Consider the following 25,154-nt stretch of genomic DNA (forward strand, 5'->3'; position numbering starts at 1 on the left):
GCTGGGGGGGGGGGTCACTTGCACAAGATGCCCCACACACTGGGGACAGAGCCAGGTGGAAGGGGCCAGCTCTTTCACTGGGGACACGGGGTTGTCACCACCAGAATGCTACCCAGGTCACACTGGTAACGTCTTCCAGAGTTACTTTCTTTGGGCTGAGTATACACGACATTAGTGCAGACACCAGCGCCAAGGCCAGCACAACCACAGAGTGCCTTGTGCCTGCACCAGAGCCCTTGGGGACATGGGGGACCCCCACCAGCTAACAACCATTAGCACCACCAGAGAATGAGTTGGCTTATGCGCTCCAAGTGGCAGCACAGCTTCCAACCTCCAAATAACCTCCAAAGCTAGCACAGCTGGGCTGAAGTCTTTATTTAAAAATTGAAAACACACAACATATTATACAATGAAAAAGACCTGCATTGGAAACCAGCCGTGCCCATTACCCTCCGCGAGCCAGACGCCGGCTACGAGCTGTCTGGTGCTGCGGGAACTGCTCGTGTTGAGGTTCCTTCACCTCAACATTTGGGAAAGTTACAAAAAGAAAGACAAGGAAAAGTCAGTTCAATTTGAGAGCGGTATCGCATTTCACCGAGATTCGGCTGAATCCCTCCATCCCTCCTCCAGCCACCCCGGGGGCCCAGCCCAGCTTGGACACAGCCTGGAAACCTGAGGTAGTTGGGGGTTACCTGCAGAGGTGAGACCCCAGAAACAGGCAGGCAGGGTTTTCAGGACCACCCAAGTCTCCTTGTGTCCTGCAGCAATGGGATTGTTCATATTGCTTTTGGAGATGCCGGGAGGCCAGAGTTGCCTTAGCTCTGGTCCTGTGTTGGCTCCGGGGGGCCGGCGTGCCGGGATGCGGAGCCCGTGCAGGTCAGGGCTCAGGTAAGTGGCATATGCGGTACGGCTACGCTGGGACTTGGGGGCAGTGAAAGCCCAGGGTAGGAAGCCCTGCGTTGCTTCAAGAGGTGGCGAAGGATCCGCGGGCATGGTGGAGGTTCAGGGCAGGCAGTTTGGCAGTAGCTGCTGCAGAGGGATCCAGGGCTGGCCATGGGATGCGGGGGGCACCGGGTCCTTACACATGGCTTGTCAGACAGTCATGGCAGCCCCAGGGCACCATGGTGTCATTTCCCAAGGGGTGGTGAGTGTGCTGGCCCAGAGGGGACATGCTGGGATGCCTGGGCAGGGGGAGACAGGTGGATCCCACCGGTACGAGTGCCAGCCAGCAAAGAGGGCTGGCCCAGCTGGCAGACGTCACCGGAAAGGACGGCACTTCTGAGTGATAGCAGTCTCCACCTTGAGCCTGGCATTCCCAGGTGACTGGTGCTGAGACTACCCAGTCCCCTCCAGAAAGCCCATTCAGTCCTTGGACAGGCCGTGCCAACTACCGCCACCACTTCCTAAAGGGATAAGGGCCAAATCCTGCACGCCCAGCACCCACTCAGGATCTGGTCCTGCTGTCTTGACCCCCAGAACCAGGAGCTTTCTAAAGCTGGCTCAGGGAGCGTGCAGGCAGCGATGCCATTGAGCTGGGACTGGAGAGCCTCAGCTGCATGAAGGGAGCTGGATGTGCTCTCCGGCTCGGCTGCAGGCACGTCCCAGCCAAAGAGCCTTGGTGCTGGCAGGATGGGGGCAGGCGAGCAGAGGTTGGCTGCCTGGGACAATAACATTGCTGCATATTGCTGCGCACCAGTCTGACACCACTGTCCCCACAGCGGGGGCTCTGCAGGGCAAAGGCAACCCTGCAGCAAGATGAGCCAGGGGCCAGGAGGGGTGGGAGCTGGCAGACAACCCCCAGCCCTCAGCATCCCCTGCTCCAAGGCACAAAGGTTCCCCAGCCTGGGCTGTACATCCAGCACCTGCCCTGATGGCTGCCCCTGGGGTGCTGGGGAACGTGAGCACTGCTGCACCTCCATGCACCCAAGGTGGTGGTGAGGACGCGGGGGGACCCCGACCCCTCTGTGCTGCTGCCCCATAGCCACTCCATGCCTCTGGGAGCTGCTGGCCTGCAGCTAACACTTGCGCAGTGGCTCCAGCAGTAGGTAGCTTGGGAGCAGATGTTGCCCAAGCGCAAGCCAAGCACCTTGTAGAGTGGTTTATTGCTGGCATTAACACAGTGATCTGTTAGGGCAAGACAGCACAGGGCAACGCTGCTCAAGGACCCCCAGGCCACATGCTCTGGGCCAGCCGGCCCAGCTCTTCCGCTCCAAGCATTGCTTCTGGGAGGGCACTTTTGGGACAAGGGGCCAGGAGCTCATCACAGCCTTTCTCCTGCTGCTGACCCAAGTCCCTCCTCATTGCTGACTGTTCCCAGCATGGCCAGTGCCTCCCGGCACTCGGAGCCATGGGCTGGGCCAGCTGACATGGACTTGTCCCCGCCACCCACTGGGCCTGCAAGCTCTGCAGACAGTGGGCTCATAGGAGGCAGTAGTTCCTACTGGCTGGGGCTTAGCATCCCAGGCTGCTGGAGATCATCTGCCACGTGTGAATGAGCTCCTGACCCCACAGTCACACAGGATTCTGGCTCTTAACAGCAGCCAAAGGCACTCGTAGTGCCCCCACCGGCAGGATCACACACCACACCAACTCTGCTGCTCCCAGCAGCTGAGTGGGAGGGGAGGCTGTGTAGGGCCGGAGGAGCACGCCTAGCACCAAGCCCAGAGATGGCCCAGCAGCACCAGGAGAGCCGATTCCTGACCTTGCTCCATCCCCATGCCGCTGGGCCCATGGCCCTTTGCACCACGGCAGGCTCCTGGCGGGGTATTCGCGCTGAGCCAGTTAACGCGTTAAGGCTGGAGAAGCGGCAAGAGGCGAAGGAAACCCTAATGCTCTCAATCAGCCGGACCTGGGCCAAACAGTTCAGAGAATCTGTGCAAAAACAAAACTAAAGGGTTAGAGACCACCCCAGAGACCCCCAAGCAGCTCTAATAAATACACGTGCAGTTTGCAGCTGGCGTGAGGCAGGGTGGCTGGGGACCCCTTGCTCCTGGTCCCGGGGCCTCCCCCAGCGGCAACATGGCTCTCGGTCCTCCGGCGCTGGAGGTGGCTCTTGGGGAACGCAGAGGACATGTGCTTCGGGGTGGATTTTGCACCAGTTTACTGTGAATCTTCTGAAAGGGCTGCTCCAAGCTGGGTCCCAGTCAACCAAAGGGGCGTCTGCGGATGGCTGCTTCTGGCACAGGGAGCTAGTCTGCAGCTGGAGAGAGGAGAGACAGTGAGTGGGTGCAGAGCAACACACCCCATCAAGGATCCCTTTGCCTCCCCCCAGGGCTTCGCGGTATGGCTCAAGGGCAGCAGAGCACCGGTAGCGCACAAGCGCGTGGGAATCAGCTGTCAGCAGAGCCCTGGGGCTGAGCCGCAGCACGTACAGGAGGACCCAGAGGAGCAGTGAGGCTCCTAAGAGAGGCGGCGGTGGGAATGGATGTGGGCCAGGTTCTTAATAGCTGTCCACAGGCTCCTGCACATGCCAGACTCCCCACAGGGTTTTGGCCATGTCTGCTGACTATTCCCAAGCTCCTAGAGCTCTGCTTGTGAGACCCGTGCCTGCTAAGAGCCTGCCTGCAGTTCCTGCACAGGTCTTGGCAGAGGCACCAGTGCATGACCATGTGGCCAGGGTTCCCTGCCTGCCTTGCTCCTTCCCTGAGTGGCTTCCCAGAAGGAGCAGGATGGATGGGAGAAAGCAGATACAGTCGGAATGGCTGCTGCCTGGCCCCCATGGCCGTTGGTGCAGTTGGTGCCAACCTGTTCGGACTGCCATCCAGTGCATACCAGGCTACGGGCTTCCTGCGGCACGCCCAACCTCCTGCCCGCAGGATGCTTACCATCCTCCTCCCAGCCCTCTGCCACTCCTGCCAGCTCGTAATGCTTCTTGCGGAGCTCCCCCAGCTTCTGCCGCTCTTTCTGCAGCTGGTTTTCCAGCTCCAACACACGCACCTGAAAGACAAAGCGCACTCTGTTACCGCCCTACTGCATCCCAGGGCACTGGCCACTGCTGGTGACACAGCTGGCTCGGCCACCCATGTGCTCCATGAATTTCTGCTGCAACTCGGCCCTCCAAAACTAGCTGTGCCTGTGCACAGAGATGTGCCAAGCTGAGCACGTTCTTCTTACACCTGCAGCCTTCCTGATATTAAACCCAAAGTTTCCCCCAATGCACATCCAATTAATGCTCTAATGGCACGTGGTCCTGGAGAGGGGACAGAGCACAAATGTGTGTAAGGCCGAGTACCGTCTGTGAAGGGAGGGGAGGGCTGACTCGGAAATTCTTAGGGATCCTGCAAGGAAGGGACAAGAAAGGAGCTGTCAGGGCTGCCTGATGCTAAATGGAGGCAGGTGCTGTGGGGCAGCATGACAGGGAAGGTGCAGAGGGAGGCCAGAACTGAGCTGGCCTATTGCACTGCGAGGGGAACAGAAGCTCCAATGGGGAACGCTCAGGGGACACTTGGGGAACAACCGCACATAGCTTCCGGGCAAGCCCAGGCCCCTGCTAGGCTTCTGCCTTCACGCCCTGTGCTTTCCGGACAAGATAGCAGTACCCTGGGAGCCAGGCATGCTCCATGCCCATGCGCTCCACATGGCCAGCAGATGAGCAGCACAGCGCACGGTGCCCCCACACGCTGCATTTGGGGAAAGAGATCCCCAGTGAGCATGCAGAGCTCCCCTTCCTCGGGAACGGGTGGCAATGTCAGCCCACAGCCCTCGTGTTACCTCTCCCCGCCACAGTCTGCCTGGGGACTCTCTCAATAGCCCAAACATGCCAGAAACAGCAGGAGGTGGGTATCCAAAAGCACAGAGAAACGTCCTACCTGAGAGTCCATTTCTTGACGCTTGATCTGGGTTAGTGTCATGCTGGAGAAGTCCATACTGTCTGCAGAGAAAGAAGACACACCCTCCCCATGAGGCTTGGTCCTCAGCTTGGCGTCCCCTCCCTGGCTCCACCAGCTCCCAGGCACTGGACAGAGTTCATGGCCAGTGGGAACACGGGCAGAGAGTGGCAGCCACAGGCAGAAACCACCACGCACGTGGAGACGGCCAGCTGAACACAGCACAAAGAGCAGGGATCTCTGCACAGGTCCGTGCTCTGGGAGAGGGCTTGCGGGCCCTGTGCTTACCTTTCTCCTCAATTTGTGACTTCCCTGACTTGGTGGAGGCCACCACACCGGCTGTGGCCTGGTTGACACCCCGAGAGGCTTGCTGGAGCTTGGACAGGTTGGCACTGTCTTTGTCTGCTTTCACCTGCCAGGGAAGAGAGAAGCGATGTGCTTGCTCTCCAGGAGGTACACCATGCAAGGGAGAGGACCTGCCAAACCAGCTTGCTGCTCTGCTGTGCCTTCACACCGCCCTGGCCAGCCCTGCTGGGAGCCACCAGAGCAGCATGTGTGTTCCTCCAAGCAAAGCTGGCAGATGGGGGGATGCCCTGCTCCTGCCCGCTTGAGGCTGGAGCTGCTGCATCTTCAGAGCCAAGACACGGGCAGCACCGCACCTGCATGAGCTTGCAGGGCTGGGGACCAGCCTCCGCTGCAGCACTGGGCTCAGTTGCATCTCTGCAAGGAAGCGGTCATGGAGCTGGTGGTGCTCGAGGGAGCAGCCAAGCTATGCAAACAGTCACCCCCAGTCCTGGGCAGTGGAGGGGGGAACGATCTGGGTGCATTTGCATTGGGCACCATGCAGGGCTCCTACCTTGGAGGCTGCCACCAGTTGCGCGGTGCTGGCTGCGATCTCGTGGGAACACACCATGAGCTCCTCGAATTTCCCTTTCCCTTGTACCACCAGGTCAGCAGCATCGCTACAGGAGGTCAGAGAGAGAGGCTGGGGCCTCCTTCAAGCAGGTCGCGTCCAGCCCTGGATGCACATGCTCCCTGCCATTGCCAGGGGCTGCTCGTCTCTCACCCTTCCTCTCTCTGCTGAGCCCTCCCCTTGGGGACAGCAGGACCCTGACACCCTCCACCAGTCATGGTGGCACTTACACCATGACAGTTGCTCCCCAACCCACGGCCTTGGACGCAGAGATGAGACCCTCTGTCCAGCGGGAATTCTTGGCGTAAAACTCCTTGGGGGATGCTGCGCCCTGTGGATTGGCAGAGGAGAAAGACATGTGTTCGCATGCTGGAGAAAGGGGGACTGACACGTGCCCCCACCCCAGACGTGCTAGCTGAGGCAATAGGGCCTGGGTGCCCGGGGTGCCCCCAAACCTCTGCTCTTAGGGAAATGGAGCAATTCAGGAGGTAGTTTAGGATGTATGTGGCAAGCTGGGTAGACACCCAAACCCTGGATGTCACAGGCTCCCCTGAACAGCATGAGGGGCTGTAGGAAGGGTGCTCAAACCCTTCAGGGCATGCAACAGAGGTCAGCAAGCTCAGCAACATGCCAGGTGCTGCCAGACAGGGGAAGACCTTGAGGCCTGGGACTGGAGATCCTGGTAGTCAGTGTTAATCCTGAGAGCTGTTCTGGCTGGTAGCCTGGGTCTCTGCCTTCCTGTAACAGGGGCCAGAGCTCGGAGCAGCATGGCCACAGGAGGCCCATGGCTCAAAAGGGGATGCCAGGCTGGGCAGGCACCCAGGAGGTCAGGGCTGAGGTCCCTGGTGGTTGGGGTCTCGGCATAGGGTTCGCCTCCCTGCCCACAGGGCGCTGGGCCTGCTCACCCGTCCGCTCTCCACGATCTCTCTCTGGAGGTCCTTGGATGACAGAACCAGCAGTTGGATGGCCTGCATGAGACCTGTGCAGGACCCCAGGATCCTGCGAGACAAAATTCATTGAGCCACAGGGAGCCACAGGGAGCCACACATGTTCAAAATCCCACAGTGGTCACAGGGCAGGGAGGCAAGCAAGAAGACCCCAACACCTTGGGGTAAACGCTTTCCCGGCCAACACCAAGGGCAGTAGGCCCAGTTCTGTGGGAGAGCAGGCCTGACTGACTTGGCTCCCAGGGTCACTTCTCCATCCCCCAAATCCTTCCTCCTCCTCTCTTAGTGCCTGGATATAAACCAGTGTCTTAAACTATGACCTCCAGGGCCCTGGCCAGCACTCACCTCTCGTTCACTTCCAGTTTGACACCAGTGTCACCGGCCCGGGCTTTGCTCAGCATCTCCTGATACGGGGGAAAAACCCACAGTGAGCTGCACGTGCGCTGCCAAGGGGCTCCCTTCCATGCCCATCACTGCCAACAGCACCATTTGGAGAGGCAGTGTGTCCCAGCTGGATGCCGGCCCACTGCCAGCCCAGCTCTGGCTCCTGCTTTGCTAGCAGGTAGGAGGTGTTGCTCGGACCATGGGGGTTTTCAGAGATTTTGGGCTTTCATCTGGCTGCAGTACCCACAGCCTCGGGAACAGCCAGTGCGGGCTCGGGGCTCGCAGCAACCCTGCAGGGCAGCCCCGGCAGGGCCAGCTCACCTCAATCCTGGCAGCCGCAGTTTCTACAGCTGCCGAAGTAGCTGCCATCTCCTTGTCTACCAGATCGCCCAGCTCCTCCTGCTTGACATCCAGCCCTTTGGGTCGCAGCGCCTGGGGCCAGGACACAAGGGAGCGTCTGAAGGCGGCAGAGCACCAGCACAACCCCTTCCACTGGTGCCCACCAGCCCCGGGGGACAGGGCACATGAGACAGGCTGCCGTCCCCGATGTCCTGATCCTCCTTTCCCCAGCCCATCCCGTTCGGGAGCCTGCCAAGGCCTCCGGCGCCCACCCAGGGGTGAAGGCCCATGCAGCATGAGGCCTGGCTCCACGCACCCACCTCCCCGATGGCGCTGATGTGGCTGAGGCAGTTCCTCACTGGTGTGCAGTCAGCGCCCTCCAGGGTGCCCGGTTCTTTCAGGGCGCTGAGGTAGCTGATGGCCTCGCTCCCACACTGCTTGCAGGCCTCCAGCAGACCTGGCCAGACCACAGGGGAGGCTGAGGAAGCCATGCGTGGGGCAAGAGCACCCAGCACCCTGCCCTCCCCGGCCCCACAGCACTCACGGTCAGCAGGCTCCATGGGGGCCATGTGGGAGGTAGCGCTTCCTTGCAAGATGGTGTCGCTGATGAGGTGGGCAAAGAGGGCCACGCAGGGCAGCAGGCTGCTCATGTCTGCGGGCAGGAGAGAGGGCACATGGCTCAGTTAAAGCAGGCACTTGCGGGCCAGGCGGTGTGCCCTGAGCTGGAACGATGATGGGGCGAGCCCGTTCGGCACTACTCAGCTTCTTTTGCACATGCCAGGAAGCCCCAGGGCCTTGCACCCTGCTGTGTGCTGGAGCTGTCCCTTCCACCCATCCGAGCCCCTTGCCTGAGCCTGGGGCTGCCTGGCTCTCACCTGTGCGATTGGAAAGGTATTTGCGGTGTGCATCCTGAAGCCTCTCTATGCAGTCAGAGGCTGCCAGCGTCCTGGACAGGAGGTAATCTGCAGACACACAAGAGACGGGACTCCAAGACTTTGTGCATCCCTGTGCACAGCAGAGCCCTGTTGCATGGCCAGGCTGTCCTGCCTGCACTGTGGCTGCCTGCAGCTGGGGGTGCTGCCGGCTACGAGGCACAGGGCACCATTGGATGTTGGAGGAAAACAGGACTTACCTGCTGAGCTCGTGCAGCTGATGTGAGCAGGGTCTTCAAGGCGGCTGAGGGAGTCCTGCACCATCTGCTCTGCCTCCCGCACGGTGCCCTGCAGCAGGGCAAACTGCTCCTTGCTGAGGCTCTGCTGGAGGGCCTGCTCCACGTTCTCCTGTAGAGCCAACGTGGGGATCAGTGCCCTTGCTGCCCCAGCTGGTTAGCGCAATCCCCTGATGCCCCACTGTTGCCTCCAGCTCTTATTGATGGCCAAAGACCTGCAGTGGGTCTCAGCATGGAGGAAGGCTCTGCATTGCTCTGCTACAACCCAAGTGGCCAGCTGAGCAGAACTCAAATAGCCATGTGCCGGGGAGTGCAGCTCCTTGTGTGGCTCCTCTGAGCATGGTCGGAGCAGCCCTTGGGCTCCAGCACGCTGCTGGGATGCCAAGCAATGCCAGGATGCCCCAGTGCTGGTGCTAGCCAGCATGCCATGTCGGGGTACCTTGTCTTTCAGCTGGGTCTGCAGCATCTCCAACACCTTTTTGCTGCTCTCCTTCTCGCTGCTGAGTGTGTCCCGCAGCTGCTGAAGCTCAGCCCGCAGGGCTGCCATCTCCTCACCATGCTGCTCCGCCGCTTGGCTCAGGCTGTCCCTCTCCTGCTCCAGGCCTGCTATCCTGGTGCTCTGCTCCACGCCCAGCTGGATGGGCACAAAACAGGTATCAGAGCTCTGCTGACGGCATGACAGGGAAGAGACAAACCCTTGCATTTGGGGAATTGCTCATGGCTTGTTCCAGGCCAAGACCCAGTCCGCCCCTACCATCCCTGCTTGGTGTGTCACAGCCCTACATCCACTGTGTCCAGGCAGCAACCTTGCAGGACATGATGGCCTTGCGTGGGACCAGCCGAGGCTCCCTGGAGTTGTCATTTTGCTTTTATCGGCTGATGACTGTCGTCACCCTGATATGTGAGTGAAGCTGGTGTGGATGAAAGGTGCTGGCTGCCAGCTCTGGAGCTGGCTCTGTCCTGAGCGTGTCTTGCTGCAGCCTGCCTGTCTGCCCCCGGGGAAGGAGAGCTCCTGCCAGTTCCTGATGCACCAACCTCTATAATGAGCCTGGAAAAAGCCCTGCAGTCCTACACAGTGAAGGACCACATCTTCATGGGCTTGACAGACCTTCTGGCATGGCATAAAGAGACTTGTAACACGAGGCACACACTGCCTGCTAGTTTTACAGCGGGGCAGAGCCATCCTATCTGACTCCTACCACCACTGGGGATTTCATTCAGTGATTCCTGCCTTCCCTGAATGAGAGCAAATCTTTCGGCTTTTCCATCAGGAAGGGCAGTTTTACAGCACAGACATGGTGGTGACAGGCACCTGCTTTCTGCCTAGCTGCTGGGTCTGGGGCAGGCTGTGGAGAGGCAGGCAGCTCCCTGGACTGCCTGCACTGAACTAGAGTCCTGCTAGCTCTGAAGGGTTCCCAGGTTCCATCCTTGCTGCCCTTGGCAGGCCCTGCCCCTCCAGCTAGGTGATTTGCTACTGCTAGGGAGTACTGATTCCAGGGAGTACTGCTTCATGCTCTCTCACATCCACGAGTGTTAAACCCCGTGGTGCTGATCGCTAAAACCATGTGGATCTGGAAACAGTGAAGAAAGCAAGTGGGTTATCAAGCTGATGGCATCTTGATGGGTAACGCTTTGTTTTATCTGACTACTGCAATGGCCACCCTTTGTCTGGGTTTTCTGGGCAGGGCTGAATAAATATCCCGAGGCCCACCGGTGAGGAACCAGAGGAACCGGCCCATGCTAAGGTGATCAGAACAGGGCTGCAGTGCCAGGGTGGCTGCGGAGGCAGTGAGGCCACGGGAGGATGACAGGCCCAGCATGGGGTGGCAGCAGCACCAGTGTGGCCCAAGGGGCCGAGAGGAAGCGCTCTCACCTGCGTGCTGGACTCCAGCGTGCCCTGAAGGGCTTGCAGCTCCTGCTTGCTGGCTGTCAGCTCCCGCTTTAATGTTTCCAAGACTTCTGTTTGCTCCTGAGACTGCAGGCAGAACAAAGTGGTCCCAAGTCCGCACCCCACAGGGGTGCTGGCCCCGGCTCCTAGTCGAGTGCCCTCCCAAGCACTCCTGCCCCTTACCCTGCAGTTCCCCAGCCCTCTGCCCTCCTCCCTTGCACCCATCTGAGCACGGGGCCTCAGCCCTGTCCCCACTGCATGCCCCTGTCCTGGCACCGCTTGGGACCTCTCCACTCTGCTCTGGGCCCTGACTCACCTTCCTCTGGGCCTGCTCGCTCACCCGCTGGAAGGAGTCCTCCAACTCCTTCTTCTCCCGCTCCACGTCGCCTTGGGCCTGTCTTGCCACTGTCATCTGCTTGGTGACCTCTGCGTTCTGAGGACAGAGCGTTCGAGAGCTCAATGGCTGCCCAACCTGACCTCCTGTCCTCCCTTGGCCAGTGCCAGCCTCCCACCCCGGCCCCAGCTCACTTTTGGGGCAAAACCCAGGTGCTCCCACCCAGGCAGAGCAATCAGGAAAGCTCTAGAGAGCATTTGTGCAGGGCATCACCTTGCGGCGGCTGACGGGAGATGGCCAAAGGCCACCAGGCCAGGCCAGGAGCCTACCTTCCGCAGCAGGTCGGCGTGGTTCTGCACCAGCTCGCTGTACTTCTCCTTCAGCTTGGTGTATCGCTGCTCATTCGCCTGCGCCTTCCCTGCCACATACACACGTGTGCACAGCAAGGTGAGCACCCAGCAGCATCCCGGCAGCAGATCCCCTGCCCCAGCATCCCCGTCTCTGTGGACCTGCTGGGCCAGACCCCTCTCCTCACTTTCGATCTCCGTCAGGCTCCTCTGTGCTTTCTCGGTGTCCTCCCGCTGCTTCTTCAGCTCCTCCAGCTCCGCACGCAGGAACTCACTCTCGTCCAGGGCCTGCTGCTTGAGATGCCGCTGCTCGGCCAGCTCGGCCTCCAGCTCGCTGATGCGCCCGCGCAGCTGCAGGGCTCGCCGCTCGCTCTGCGGGGACAGCAAGCTGGGCATGTGCCGGCAGCTCCTGGCGGCTGTCTGTTTAGTGTGTGCCCTGCTGGCAGCACCCTGGGGCACTTGGCAGGGACTTGGGGACAGCCCCGAACACACCAGCCGGAGCATCAGCTGCGGCAGGTTAAACTGGGTCTGGGAGTGAGTTTCATTCCCCCGGCAGAGGTGCAGCCTGGGTGCTTCAGCCCTGTCAGGGCTGTCTGCCGTGGCCAGTGGGGCCCCTTGCCCGTGGGCGCTGGGGAACCGTGACCCAGCACACCTACAGACTCCTTGTACCTACAGAGATTGCTCCCCAGGACCCAGAACCGGGGGAGCAGCAGGCAGGATAGACCCACAGACATGGTCAAGGCCTGGGACCAGCAGCTCACAGAGGCACAGCACCCCCTTGAGCAGCCAGCGGCTGAGGGTCCAGTGCCCCACGCTGGGCCCGTTCACAACGCAAGCTTCCAGACCTCATCCTGCCCTGGGATCGCTGGGGCCCGTTCACCTCCAGTGCTGCTGAGAGCAATGCCCCAGCCATGTAAACACAAACAGGATGGTTATAAACCCACCTCAGCCTTGAAGTTTTCCAGTTCCTCCTTCAGGGCACCAATCTCCCTGTAAAGCTGTTCAATTAACCGGTCCCTGGGAAGGAGAGAGACACCAAATGCCTCCTCCGTGCTCCCGACCACCAGCACGGAGGTGTAGAGATTAGGAGAGAATAACACTGCAGTGTTGCCACATCCACTGGGCACAGCTGAGCCAATCCCTGTGTGCCTGTTCCCCAGAGAAGACTGTGGCTTGGGGACAAGCACTGAAGACTATCGGGATCCTTCAATTTCTTTGCATACAAAAATTGCCAGCTTATCTTAGAAAGGGGACGGGGATGTGACAAAGGTACATGAATAATGCAGAGCCCTGACAGAAAACCAGATGCTTCAGCTCCTCTTCTGCATAACAGAAGAGCAAGAGAGACGTATGGAGATCCTGGGATTGGTCTGGATCTGGCCACAGGGTCTCTAAGATGGCCTGATGGCGCCTGCCAGCATGGTGGACAGGTGGCCTTGGGAGAGGAGATCTCTCCTTTGCCATGAGGGCTGGGAGCATGCAGCAGCCACCCCACAGCAGACTTGCGTGCATCTGCTCCTGCTGCGCAACACAGAGCTCCAGATCTGCTCCAGGCCATTTCTACCACTCACGGTATCGCAGAGCTGCAGGCTTGGGCTCATGGCTCAAAGGTGCTCTCCGGAGTGGACTCCGGATAAACTGCCCCCTGGGAGGGAGACCCAGGCCTCAGCATGCAGGAACAGCACCCGAGCGTGAAGCCCTGCAGGGAGAGGAGAAGCCGCGGAGGCTCCGCAGGGAGAACTCACTTGTCATCCTTGTTCATCCCGTTCTGACTGTTGAAGTTGAAAGGATCGTTGCTGAAAGAACTGCCAAAGATGTCATCAAACTTATTGTCAAACAGACTCTGGGGGGAGAGAAATGCAGAGCCAGTGAGTCAACCCAAACCTGCTTGAGACACCCCAAGGAGGAATGCATGGAGCCCCAGGTCCCCCAGCTTTCCTGGCTGTAGCACAAGCCCCCAGCGGGGTGGTGGAGGCAGGAGGGTGCTGAGCCCTACAGAGCCAATCCGTGGGCAATGCCTGGACCTGCCTGCTATGCGTTGCTATGTTATGTCTGTCAGCAGGGCTGTTGACTCCTTGTGTCACCTGGACACCTGGGGCAGCTGCTACAGGACTGAATTTTCCTGTTGCCCTGTGCTGCGCAGCCTCACTTATGGGTGTCCAATACAGAAAATCAGACCCCGGTGTTTAACATGAGGCATCTATGGTCTGCTCCCAACTAACTCCTGGGGAGGGAGATCCCCAATGCCATTTCACTGCACACCGGTTTCCCTCCCGAAATGCTGAACAGCCAGGGAGAGCCATTGTGAGGATCGCCTCTCCCAGCCTCAGTGACATCCAGCCCGGGGCCCTTGGGAAGGAGGTCTAGCACAAGCCTGTAGAGCTTCAGGGCAATTTTGGGAAGCAAAACGTATATAGCCAGTCATCACTGGAGGGCACCAAACTGTTAAGAGAAGCACCATGGCATCACTTCAGCCTCCCCAGACTATGCAGTGCTCCCAGCAGCCCTGTGGGCACCCACCCCCTGGGAACACACAGTGCCAACACGGCCCTCTGCGTGGAGGTTCCTTAATGCCTCTCAGCCCCACAGGCTCCAGGCCTTCACCGCTTTCTGCTTTCTAAGATCCAACCAAATCACAGCTTGGAGAGACAACCCTGGACGCAGTCTGGCTGTGGAACCCATGGGCGGATGAGACCCTTTTCACAGCAAGAGAGGCAGATCGCAGCTAGGAGAGCCCGGAGGAGGCTCCTGGTGGCTCACCTGTGACGCCGTGTCCATCTCCACTAGATCAGTGATGGGCTCGCTGTCTGGGGAAGATGCCTCAGCAGGGATGACCACCACGGGGCTGATGTGCTCCGACAGTGCCGAGGCTCGCAGGAAATTGGGAGGGTTCTGGCAAGGGAGGAGAGTGTGGCTACGCAGTGCTGAGACCTGCCCCTCCACAGGACTTCAGACACAACTGGCCTAAATCCAGCCCTACTGCCATCCCCAGCAGCCCCAGAGCTGGCTAGGAACATGCCCTAGCAAGGCTGTGGTTCAGTGAGGTGGGAGCTGCACTCCGTTCTGGCTGCTGTGCCTGCAACATGCACCAGAAACACAGTTCGTGTCCCCTCTGCCGACATATTGCAGGCCCAGCCCTCCGCTCTGCAGATGCCTGGTTAGGGCTGGGCTCAGCGCTGAGGCGTTGTGTTTCCAGAACAAAATAGGTCTTAAATCTGCTACAACCAGGGTGTGAGGGGCTGTCCCTGCTGTGGCCAGCTCTGCAGGCAGCTTTGGCTCCAGGAGGCAGAGCTTGAGGTAGACGTGGAGTGGCATCACGCCGCAGGCTCATCGTAGGAGCTGAGCATGACGTTTACAGTTTGGAAAGTCATTTTGCTCCTTGCACCTCCCAGTTCTGCTGCCCCGAGAAGGGATCCTGGACCAAAGCCCCGGGCAGGGACAGCAGCAGCCAGAGGAGCATCTCCTTCCCAAAGGGTCAGACCCAGGAAGGCCTTTGGGGATGAACCTCAGGCCACGCTCTGCTCTTGGCTGTTCTCAGGAGCTGGATAAACTCCCTTAGGAAGCAAGCATGCAGCTTGGCCACTGGGCGTGCAACCCAGATATGCAGAAAGCAGCTGAAAGAAGCTCCCTCACTTGCAGGAGTGGCGCACCAGCCCCGGCAAGCTGTGGCTGCAGACACCAGCCCCGATCCGTCCAGCTCCAACTGCGAGGCTGTGCAAACTGTGCGCTTCTGTTAACCTCTGCAAACTGGAGGCCCTTATAGCACATCTGGGCTCTGATCAGCTCTGGCCACAGAGCTGCACAGTGAGTCCCGAGTCTCCTCCAGCCCTTGGAAGGGGAGCACACCTTTGCGCCCCTGCTGCAAATCCTGGCCATGGGAATGGCGAGTGTTCCCCATGCCCCGGGCAGACCCAGATCTGTGGCTCTCACCTCTGGAAGCTGTGGGATCTGAATCAGCCGCTTGAAGTATTGCAGGTTACTGGAGCGATAGAACAGGTCCTTCAGCCTGAAAGAAGAAGGGCAGAGGTTGGTAAGGAAGGCTCTCCACATGCTGTGCCCCACTTTCTCACGTATACCCACATGGGCAGCTCCTCCGCATGCCTCCTCCAACCTCTCGCCTGGCTCCAGAGCAGCATCACTGAGTTGCTGCTCTGTGCTGGAGGGGACAGTGGTGTGTGCTGCCATCAAACCCACAGCAAGATCTGCGAAGGCCCCCCAGATCCCAGCCTCCCACCTCTTGCTCCGTATAAGAAGCAAATACTGGCAAATATTGAACCCCACAGGCCTTCTCCCATAAACCCCGAAGGGACGGACCAGAAAAGCAGAGAGAAGGACCCAAAACTGAGAACCACAGGAGAATGGCTGCACTTGGTCAGACCAGAGGTCCAGCCCCCTCTCTGTCCTGTCCCTGAAGTGGCCAAAATTGCATGCTTGAGGGGACAGCAGAAAAAAACACTGCTCCCATTATACTCCCAGCAATCAGTGGGTCTGGGTTTCCAGCCTGGGAGCTACATCTACAGCACCACATTTAATTCTCTGCATGGGCATCTCTCCCATGAGTAGGTCTACCTGCTTTCTCGAGCTACTTCCAATATTGGCATCAAGAGCATCCTGTGCCAAAAAGTACTCTCCACTGTTTATTTTAAGCCTGCTGTCTGATCATTTCCTTTGGCACCTTGGCTTTTGCGAAATGAGAAAAGCAAAGCGTTGTTCCCTCTCCCTTTTCCACTTGGTTTGTGATTCTCCACACCTTTACCATAACCCTCAAAGGTCTCCTTTCTCAAATGAAGAAATCTGTGTCCATTCAACTTCTCCTTGGGCCCTCTGCCCACACCTTGCTCTTCTCTTGGCTGCTCCTGCTCTTGTAACACCCCCTGGGCTGGGGACCACAGCCACTGCGGTGCAGCAGCACCCCCTGGCTCTCCGTTCCCTTCCCGGCCATCCCTGACATTCGACTTGCTGTGCCAGTGCCACCGAGCTGTTGTTTTCTGAGTGCTGTCCACATCCGATACAACATCCCTGTCCTGGGTGGCCAGAGCTTATGCAGCGCCTAGATGAGTGCTGACATTGTTGCTAGTATTTTTCCCGGGGGGGCACTGATTTCAGTGTTTGACCTTGAATTGAGCTGCCCTATCACTGCACGGTTACTTGGCACTGTGATGTCCTCCCACTGTTCTCTGTGGTCACTTTTCGTTTCGACTGCCCTAAATAATTGTGTATCAGAGGCTGTGAGGTTTCACTATTCACTCTCTTTTTCTCTCATTTAGAAAAACACTGAACAACACCGGTTCCGGCACAGTCACCTGGGGATTCCCTGAGAAACTCAGGGAATCATTTGTCTTTTAAGTCCAGCACTTTGTCTCCTGTCTTTTGAGCAGTAACTAATCAAGAAAGAGCTGCCCTCACATGCCAGAGCAGCTTAATTTCTTTTGGAGCTTTTGGAAACAGACTTTTTCACTGTATCATCTGTATCACTCTGCATGTGCCTGCAGATTCCCCCCAGGACTCTAATAAACCCTGACTCAACTTCACCATATAGCAATGCTCACCCCATCCCATTCTATCATTTTATTAAAATCGTCCTCGTTTCACCATGGTGCCAAGCCCCAGGTCAGCCCCACCAGTGCCTTCTTCCCCCTCCCTCTCTCACCAGAGCCCTTTTTAAAGAACAGCATGATTTCAAATATTTTGCAGTCCTCTGGCATGAAGATACCCAGGCAATTTTCCAGCAACATGTTACAGCCACTCTCTCACGTGTGAGTTTCTGGATAACTGGATGAATGCGACTTGGTTCTGCCTATCTGTTCCTACCCCTTTTATCTGTTTCTTTTAAAATCTCTGCTATTGATACTTAAATCTGGGATAGTTCCTCAGACATGCAGACCCTGGCTCCAGATCAGGGGCCGCTGCTGCTGTGAGTGCCTTTAGTTTTTCTGTTCCCAATTTGTCTCCCACAAGCGCTCCCCTTGAACTGCTGTGACTCACCAGCCTCTGGTTTATGTGAAAAACTATTGCTCACACTGTGCTTGAAGCAAGTGCTCCTCAGGATCTCATTTCGTGTTGCCTTATTACAGTTTTAGATTTTTCATGCCAGGCTGGTCTCTGTGCTCCTCGTTTGGGCATGCCATGCATGCTCTGAAGGATGGTGTTTCACTCCTCAAAGCCACCCCTGCTTTGCTGCCTAACCACGCAGCTTCCCCAACACACAGCCTCTTTTCTAATGTCTTTTCACAGACAACACACTGAGCATTGCTGCCCACTGCTGCATGTTATACAGTCTCCATGACACCTGCAAGTTCTATCCTTTTAACAAGCTTCCTCAGTTTTGTACAATTTGCCTTTTTTGAAATTAAACACTGCTCAGGGAAATCTCTTCCCTTCTCCCTTCTTCACACCCACAAAGGCAATGGCCTTGACTACACTATGGGGCACACGCAGTCTCTCCAGTAACAGCATTTCCAACTGTGTCCTGTCGCTGCTCAAAGGACAACTACTCTGGAAAAAAGCAGGATTCAGGTCTTTCCTCTGCACTTCTGCCTTCCTCAAAAGCCCAGTTGGGTTTCTGCCCTGTGAACAGGTCACCCCAGCACTCCTTCAAACGCACCACAGTTGCATCCTTCTCCCAGCAGAGCAGTGGGAGCCAGGCCCTTTGCGAGCAGAAAATGATGCGAAAGGGTAGCTCCCAAAGATGTGACAGCCTGCTGCGCCCAACACCCTATCCGCACCGACTGCACGCTGTCCTGGGGTGTCACCAGGCCTCCCTGGCAGCCACCTGCTGTGCTCAGCTTCAAAGACCCTGTTAAACACACATTTTCTTTATGCAGCAAAGCTTCTGTGCTAAATGGATCAAACACTTCCAGCAAAGTTGGGAAGGGCAGGACTGGGTCCTCGGCAATGCCTGAGAGCCTTTCATCTCAGCATGCCAGCTGCACTTTGCAGTTAAAACTGCAATTAAATGGTTGAGGATTTCAAATCATCAGCTAGCATTTTATATCAAATGCCATTAGTGGCTGAATGCCTCTTTAGAATTAATAACGCAGTTATCTAGTAATTCAATAGCAGAGGATTAGTGAAACAGAGTGGGCGTCCTGGAGAAACCAGCCCTGCTCCAGGAGAGCCATTTCTGAGCAGAGGCAGAGAAGTCAGACTGGGCTGACTTCTCAGCCCCAAGCCAAAATTCTGCATTTCATCCGCCTCCATTGCTTGGCTGCTGAGCACAATTATAAAGGGTCCTGGTGGCCCACTTGGCCTGCAATCGGTACCGAACAGAGCTCTGGGTGGGTGCATGGTACTCCTTCTGAACTGAACTCTGTATGCAAAGTATCACCTACAAATGAACCACGGGTGAGAGACTTGTCCATCCAGGCACTTACTTTCTGAACTGTTCCAGGAAGCGGTCCCTGTGGCCCTGCAGTGTATCAGCTGGGAGACCTGGAAGATGAAGCAAATGTAAACCTCACCTCCCTAGGAACATGCATGGCCACATCACTTCCGCATGGCCATACAGGACGGGTGCTTCCCAGGGATGGTCAGCCTTCTCCTGGGGTTTGAACGCTCCAGGCTCAGCCTCTCGCTGCAGGATGGGCTAAAGTGCGGGATCACATCCCCTGAGATGTCCACAGGGCCCTGGAGAGGATGTTTTTCTGGGGCAGTGGGGGATCAGGGGCTGAGAAAGGTTGCAAGATGGCATTCAGCTGCTGTCTCTACAAGGTGCTGGGGAGATGCAGCTTTCTCAGCCCACGCAATGCACTGTTGTTAGTCCAGCCTCTCTAAAGCCAGCGACTGCAAGGCTGCATTTGTGACTCAGGACTAAAAGGGGAACGTGAAGAAACCTAAGGACTCAGACTGCTGGGCAGTACCAACAGCTGGATTCTCCCACAGGCTTGAGGCTGTGCTCAGACACGACAGAGATGTGCTCCCAAGACACATGTAGAGGTCCAGCCCAGCCAGACCTCCTGCCTGTGATGGCAAGCCTTTGGCTCATGCTACCAAGTGCTGGGAGCCCCAAGACTGCAGAGAAAGGGTGGTTTGTTGGGAGAAGAGCAGCACAGCACAGCATCCACCTTCATGGAAAGCTGTGCCAGGAACTCTCGGCCTGATGCAAATCGCCTGTGGTCCAGCCCAGCAATTAGGGGTAGATGACGATCCTGAGAGGTGGCAGCCCTGGAAATACTTACAGGAGTGGAGTTTGAAGAGGAGCTTGACAGTGTAGTCATAGAGGTGGCTGCAGTCCAATATCACCTGGATCAGCGGGGCCAGGCGGCACTGGCCTGCAGCAGTGACCGACACAGAGCGTGACATGTCCAGGGAGTTGAATACTACCGGAAGAAAAGTAAAGATGGTGCTTAGGCCCTGTTCCAGGGGACTCATGGAAACCGTTACCCTCAGCATGGAAGGTCACAGGGTATTACGTGATTTCTGTGCGGCAGTTCACATCAGCAGGCATGGGCCTGAGTGTGTCTGTGACATTCCCTTTCCATCTGCAGCGCCTGGAGGACAGCAGGCTTCGTTCTTGGCCTGCAGACACCCCTCAGCAAGTCTCAGCACCCGCCACCAGCCACAGCTCTGCTATGGAAACTTGTGCTGGGGAGACTCCATCTGCCACATGATGTGGGCAGACCGTTGAAGCCAGAATTTGCTTGATCCAAGGGAGACAACCAGCTCCAAGCTAATGGTCTAAATTTTAGATTTGGGGGACAGCAACAGCCCTCTAAGGCTGGTCCATCTCCTCCCAGACCAGATGTCTGAAGCAGGTCAGCTGTATTAGGCCAACATGACCTGGAACAAGAGACCTGCTGGCTCTTGGGGCTGGGACCCAGCCCTCTGCCATCCAGCTGTTTGCTCCCTATTTGTCACTTGCAAGCTCAGCAGGAGAGCAAATTCCCAACTGTGTTTCCCAGGGCACCCATGCAAGTATGGGAACACTTTTGCTTAGCGCTGTGGGCCAGCCATCAAGGGCTCAGTGCACATCACAGGCATGGAGAGGGGAGGAACCGGGAGCAACACAGCAGTGGTGGGCTGCACATGCACTGTGCTCCCCCTTTCAGTCTCTCTAGGCCCTGCATCCCTGCCGGCATACCCATCTCATTCCTTCCAGAGGCATTTTCTCCAGCCAGGGCTCAGCCCTGAGGAAGCTGTGCTGGCAGAAAGCACCTTGGAGGGCTCTCCATTTGCACTGCGGACTAATGGACTGCCAGCTGCTTTGCATCAACCACTTGTGCCCCTCGCAAGGCCTTGGCCCCGGCCCTTGCTGTAGCTCTGTGTCTCCCCACACCAGCAGCAAATATTTTCTGAGTCCTGCCGGGTTTTCAGGCCTAAAGAGCCTGGTCCTGAGACCCCACTAGGTTCCTGGGGCAGAACTCCATGTCTCCCAAGCAGCACGCAGCCCCTCAGCTTGGTGCTCTGCCTGCCACCACCGTTTCAGGGCCCTGTGCTTCAGGTGGGAGGAAAAGGATGAAAACCCACCTCAAATAACACCGGAATTTTGATGGTTCTGCCAGCACCCAGCTGAAACCCTGAAGGACAGCACTGCTCTGATACAAATACTGGGCAAACAGGCCAGAGCGGCAGGGAGCTTGGGCCACGCTCCAGCCCTTGGGTGACTGCAAACTGCCCATTTTTGGCAGATGATGTCAGGAGCAAGAGAATCAGCACCCCTCACTACTGACCCTGGGCCAGAAGGGAGCAAATGATGCCCCTCTGCAGTGCAAGGCAGGGAGGTAACGCTGAGCCACAGCTCCCTCCTTTCCCCGCTGTCAGGGCTGCACTGTACGGCCGCCCTGCAGTCATGCCCAGCTATTTCCAGGCAGCACAGCCGTTCAGGTCTCCCTGCTGGGCACCCAGAGATGTGTGCACAGAAAGCCAGATGCAGCCAGAGACTCCAGCAACACCCAGAAGCAAAGGACACTGTCTTGTGTCCGTGATCCTCTGCAGCAAGTAGAGAATGTGGAGACTGTGCTGACACACGAGCCTCCCCTGTAACTGTCGGCAGGTTGCAGGGCTCCTACCGCACCCCTTGGCCATTTGAGGCATGTTTCACACGTCACAGTTAAGTTTGGGGTGTTGTAAAGGGTAGGCCGAGGTATTCTTCCTAAGCAAGTGAGTCTCCATGTGACCTGAAGCATTTGTACAAGGCACTAACAAAGCTGTTCCCAAAGAGTTTATCAAGGTATGGGCACACAGACTGCTTCAAGGGGGCTTCCTGGGAGACCGGCAGGAGCTGGAGGCTACAAGAGCAAGACACAGAGCCCCACATCCTCTAGTTTCCATGTTACATCTGCTCATGTGGACTGAAACAGAGATCAGCCATACCTAGAGGAACAAGTGCAGGAAGCGCAACACAGGCTCTGCAAATGGCATCGCAGCCTGGGCTCCCTTGTCTTCCCAAAGGCTGGCACGAGGGAACCCCACAGGAGCTCACGGCTCCTGCCCTGTGAAAGAAACCTCTGAAGGAGTTTCCTGCCCTGAACCAGCTGCATGGGGTGGAAGCCCATGGCAGTCTAGCAAAGCTATTGGGGAAGACGGCAGCTTCATCCCTCTCTATCCAGCAACTCCCTCCCTGGAAGCGCAGCAGCGATAGCTCCTGAAAGTATTCCTAGGACCAGGGCTGCATGGCACGGACCAGCCCTTCAGCACCGGCCCCGCTGAGCAAGCTCACGCACTGCTGTCCTGCTTCTCCTGTGAACCCTGAGATGAAGGCACTGTTCCAGCTCCACTAGAACACATCCCTGTACTACAAGCCAGCCAAATTCACTCTTGCCTCAGATAAAAGCATACAGGAACCTTCATGTCATGACACATTTCCACTTCTGCTTCAAGGCTATCACATGCCTCTGCTATATTGTAGTGCCAGCACTCAAGGCCTTGTAAATCCAACAAATGAAGGATTGCCTTGATATTGCTTTAATTTGTCCAAAACACAATCCTGCTACTACATACAGAAGTGCATTACAACTCATGGCTCCCTAGTCCCGAGAGTTGAGACTCGCTTGTGTTCACCATTCTGCTTGACTGTAGCCTCTATGCGCACAAGGAAGAGAGCAGTTGGTACCCCCACCTCTCTCTGAAACTGCTGTAAAATATCCGGGGGAGCTGATGTCCTCCGTTAATAAAAAACAGATCCTGTCACAAGCCCAGATGAAACCCAAGAAGAAATCCAGCCCAGGGAGAGCACTGAAGTGAGAGTTCATGAAGACCGGGAAGTGAAACTGGAGGAGTGTGGGGAGGAAGAGTAGAGCTGTACGGTGCAGCCGGCTCCACGCAGGCTTCCCAGCAATGCTGGAGGGCTGCTGGGGGGAGGCATGAGCCAGGCACAATTCTCTAACATGAAATAATTTTGGCTAATAATAACTCTGGTGAAGTGCACGAAAAACAGATGAGCTCAGACGCCCTCAGACAACTCCCTTCCTGGAGCCTGAGACTCAGCATCACGCACACATCAACACCCCCATGAGCTTCAATTGGGAACAGTGGAGGTGGCTCAGCCTCCTCTGGCGCTGCACCCACGGCCACAGCAGGGTCTCACCCCGCAACTCCACAGCTCACAGCAACCCCAGGTCATGAAAACAAGAGGGTGTCTTACCTGTCTGGAAGAGGTTCAGCTCGCACTCCAGATAGTCAAACATCTCCACTGTCAGTTGGAAACTAGGAAGGAGGAACAAAAACATTAGAGAGCATCCCCATGGCACCGCACAAGCCTCATCTTCTGGCAGGTGTCACCCTAGAGGGACTCGCAAGTGATTCAGCGTAGGAGCCCACACTGCCATGGCACCCCTTGGGAAGGATGCAGACAGCGGTTGTGCTCGTTGGGACGCTTCCCAGAGCACCTGTAATGTGCTCACCTCAAGGCTTTGCCTGCTCCTATTGCCCATGGTAGAAAGTGGGGGAGAGGGTCCAATGCGGGCCCCTGTCCCTGGTTCAGACAGGCCGCTGGCAAGGGCATGCAACGCCTTTCCACCAGCGCTACCTGACATCTAGATTCCTCCCCTCGCCTCCTAGCCCTGGCGTCCCTGCCTGGGAATGCCTCATTTCTCCTGCCCCGGACTCACAAATTATTGACGTCGTTCTCTCCAGCCTCATCAAGCTGTCGGTCGGACATCTGGAGGTTGCCAGGGAACCTGGGATTCTGCACAAGGAAATGGGAGGACGAGTCAGGGAAAGGGCTTTTGAGGACTTCCCAGTCTGGTCACAGCTCTGCAGCTGCTGAGGCAGTGCTGCTGCCAGGCTGTGAGGGCCAGAGCTGCCGTTCTGGCCCATGGCCATGGGTGCAAGAGATAGCGATGGCTCTTCAAATGCCCCAAGGAAGTCCCCTTGGGCTGAGAAGTACTGCACATTGGCCTCCTCAGCTGGGGGAACATTGGAGTGGTGGCTGTCTCTCTAACCAGCCCTTAAAAGGTTTTGGTGGCAGGCTAAAATCTCATGGCCCATAACCGGGTCTTCTCCTTCTGCCTTGTCAAAGCAAGCCTGCAGGCTTCCTTAAAGAGCTGTGCCACGAAGGGAACAAAACTGTATCCCTGCAAATTCTAGGCTGCTGATGAAGCAAGCAGCAGTGAAGGGCAGAGAGACCCCAGCTCTATCCCACACTATGTCCACAGGCCAGCAGCCTGCCAGCTCACCATAACACGCTCCTGTGCAGGCAGTGTCATCCATCAAAGCCCAGTTCCTCACCATGAGGAAAAGCAACGCTCTGCAAAGACCCCTTTCTCCAGAGCAGGGGTTGAAGAGATGGGAAGTGGCTGGCATCTGCTGCTACAGGGAAAAAGCCCAAGGCCTTTGGTGAAACAGGACTGGAGCCTCCATGATTTGCAGACCCCCTATTCTGTCTAGCAAGAGCCAATCTCCCTGGGTTTAGAAACCTGCTGAATAGGAAGAAGACGGGGCCACCAGCTCTTTCAAGGCACTGTTGAGCAGTTGGTAGAAAAGGAGATGCCTCTTTGGGCCCACACCGTGCAGAAACAGGGATGAGGGTGTCTGTTGGCTATGCTGTTCCTGGCCAGCGCACGCGGCCAGCAGGAAGAGCCGGCAGAAGGAGCCAGTATCTCTGCTCTGGAAGGTGAAGCTTCTTCATGCTGCTTCCCTCATCAGACTATCCTGGCCAGAGAGTTTTAAAGGAGGTTTAAAGGCTTTCTGAAGCGAGGCCCATGTTACAGGACACGGACCTGGCTTCAGAAAGTGCCTTTGAAGGAAGAAGTGTTTGTACTCAATCATCAGGCGTCCTGGAAGGGAACAGAAAGGCCACACAGGGACAGCTATTGCTCAGGCACTGGGGACCACAGGTGCAGGGTGCCAGAGGGGCAGCCCTGGCCTGCAGCCCCTCTTGCAGCTCCCAAGCAGTGCAGCAGGCTGTCCTGGCAGGGCACAGGGCTCCAGAGCCCCTGCTTAGCTGCTGCCAAAGCCCTTGGCTACCCAAGCCTTGTTTTGCACAGGGTTTGTGTTTGAGCAGAGCTCGAAAGAAAGAAAACCCTGCAGGTACCAAATCTGCTGCTGCCAATTATTTTAAGGATTAGGGCACTTAAACCCATGCAGGGCAGTGTTTGAGTGAAGGTCCACAATGATTTTTCATTCTGTTCTTGGAGGCATGCCTTTATTTTTAATGCCCCAAGCCTAAGAAAGTGTCTGCCTAAATAATAAACTCCATTGATGGGAGCGCTGCTTCCCAGAATGCACAACAGGACACATCACGTTGCTTTCTATAAATACGCTCCCCATCACCTTTGGCAAACATCACTAACCAAGTGGCGATCAGGCAAGCTGGCTTCGAGCTATGACAGCAGACCTGTAGCTGGCCAAATCTCTGACCACATCCTCTCCAAAACGCAGCCCAAACAAGGGACCTGAACAGCAGTTCTGGTCTGCAGAGTCAAAACAAGTTCCTAACACAAGCAGAGAGATGGGTGGGGGGGGGGGGAAATAAAAAGTCTGGGCTGTTCTCTGGCCCCAAGTGCCCAGAAGCTCCTTTGGTCCAAGAGCCCAAAGGCCAGAGAGAAAAAATGGATTTCGAAGTGACAGA

At 57.0% G+C, this 25,154-nt stretch overlaps 1 protein-coding gene across 1 annotated transcript in view; it reads right to left on the reverse strand.

Moving 5' to 3' along the window:
* Positions 1 to 365: 365 nt before the first annotated feature.
* HIP1 (huntingtin interacting protein 1) overlaps positions 366 to 25,154 on the reverse strand; it is a 44,898-nt gene continuing 20,109 nt past the window's right edge. Inside the window, exons 6-31 of the mRNA XM_067309537.1 lie at positions 23,194 to 23,270; positions 22,728 to 22,789; positions 19,324 to 19,464; positions 18,520 to 18,577; positions 15,077 to 15,152; positions 13,907 to 14,038; positions 12,892 to 12,989; positions 12,091 to 12,163; positions 11,335 to 11,518; positions 11,129 to 11,217; positions 10,782 to 10,898; positions 10,451 to 10,552; positions 9,017 to 9,211; positions 8,542 to 8,689; positions 8,285 to 8,371; positions 7,954 to 8,061; positions 7,730 to 7,866; positions 7,392 to 7,502; positions 7,032 to 7,090; positions 6,645 to 6,738; positions 5,970 to 6,070; positions 5,683 to 5,788; positions 5,115 to 5,238; positions 4,809 to 4,870; positions 3,825 to 3,936; positions 366 to 3,199 (exon numbers count right to left, since the gene is read on the reverse strand). Coding sequence (XP_067165638.1) covers positions 3,189 to 3,199; positions 3,825 to 3,936; positions 4,809 to 4,870; positions 5,115 to 5,238; positions 5,683 to 5,788; positions 5,970 to 6,070; positions 6,645 to 6,738; positions 7,032 to 7,090; positions 7,392 to 7,502; positions 7,730 to 7,866; positions 7,954 to 8,061; positions 8,285 to 8,371; positions 8,542 to 8,689; positions 9,017 to 9,211; positions 10,451 to 10,552; positions 10,782 to 10,898; positions 11,129 to 11,217; positions 11,335 to 11,518; positions 12,091 to 12,163; positions 12,892 to 12,989; positions 13,907 to 14,038; positions 15,077 to 15,152; positions 18,520 to 18,577; positions 19,324 to 19,464; positions 22,728 to 22,789; positions 23,194 to 23,270 — 2,664 coding nt within the window. The 3' untranslated portion in view covers positions 366 to 3,188. The remainder of the gene's footprint in view (positions 3,200 to 3,824; positions 3,937 to 4,808; positions 4,871 to 5,114; positions 5,239 to 5,682; positions 5,789 to 5,969; positions 6,071 to 6,644; positions 6,739 to 7,031; positions 7,091 to 7,391; positions 7,503 to 7,729; positions 7,867 to 7,953; positions 8,062 to 8,284; positions 8,372 to 8,541; positions 8,690 to 9,016; positions 9,212 to 10,450; positions 10,553 to 10,781; positions 10,899 to 11,128; positions 11,218 to 11,334; positions 11,519 to 12,090; positions 12,164 to 12,891; positions 12,990 to 13,906; positions 14,039 to 15,076; positions 15,153 to 18,519; positions 18,578 to 19,323; positions 19,465 to 22,727; positions 22,790 to 23,193; positions 23,271 to 25,154) is intronic.

The sequence above is a fragment of the Apteryx mantelli genome, chromosome 22 (genome assembly GCF_036417845.1).
Source record: "Apteryx mantelli isolate bAptMan1 chromosome 22, bAptMan1.hap1, whole genome shotgun sequence".
NCBI classification, from domain to species: Eukaryota; Metazoa; Chordata; class Aves; order Apterygiformes; family Apterygidae; genus Apteryx; species Apteryx mantelli.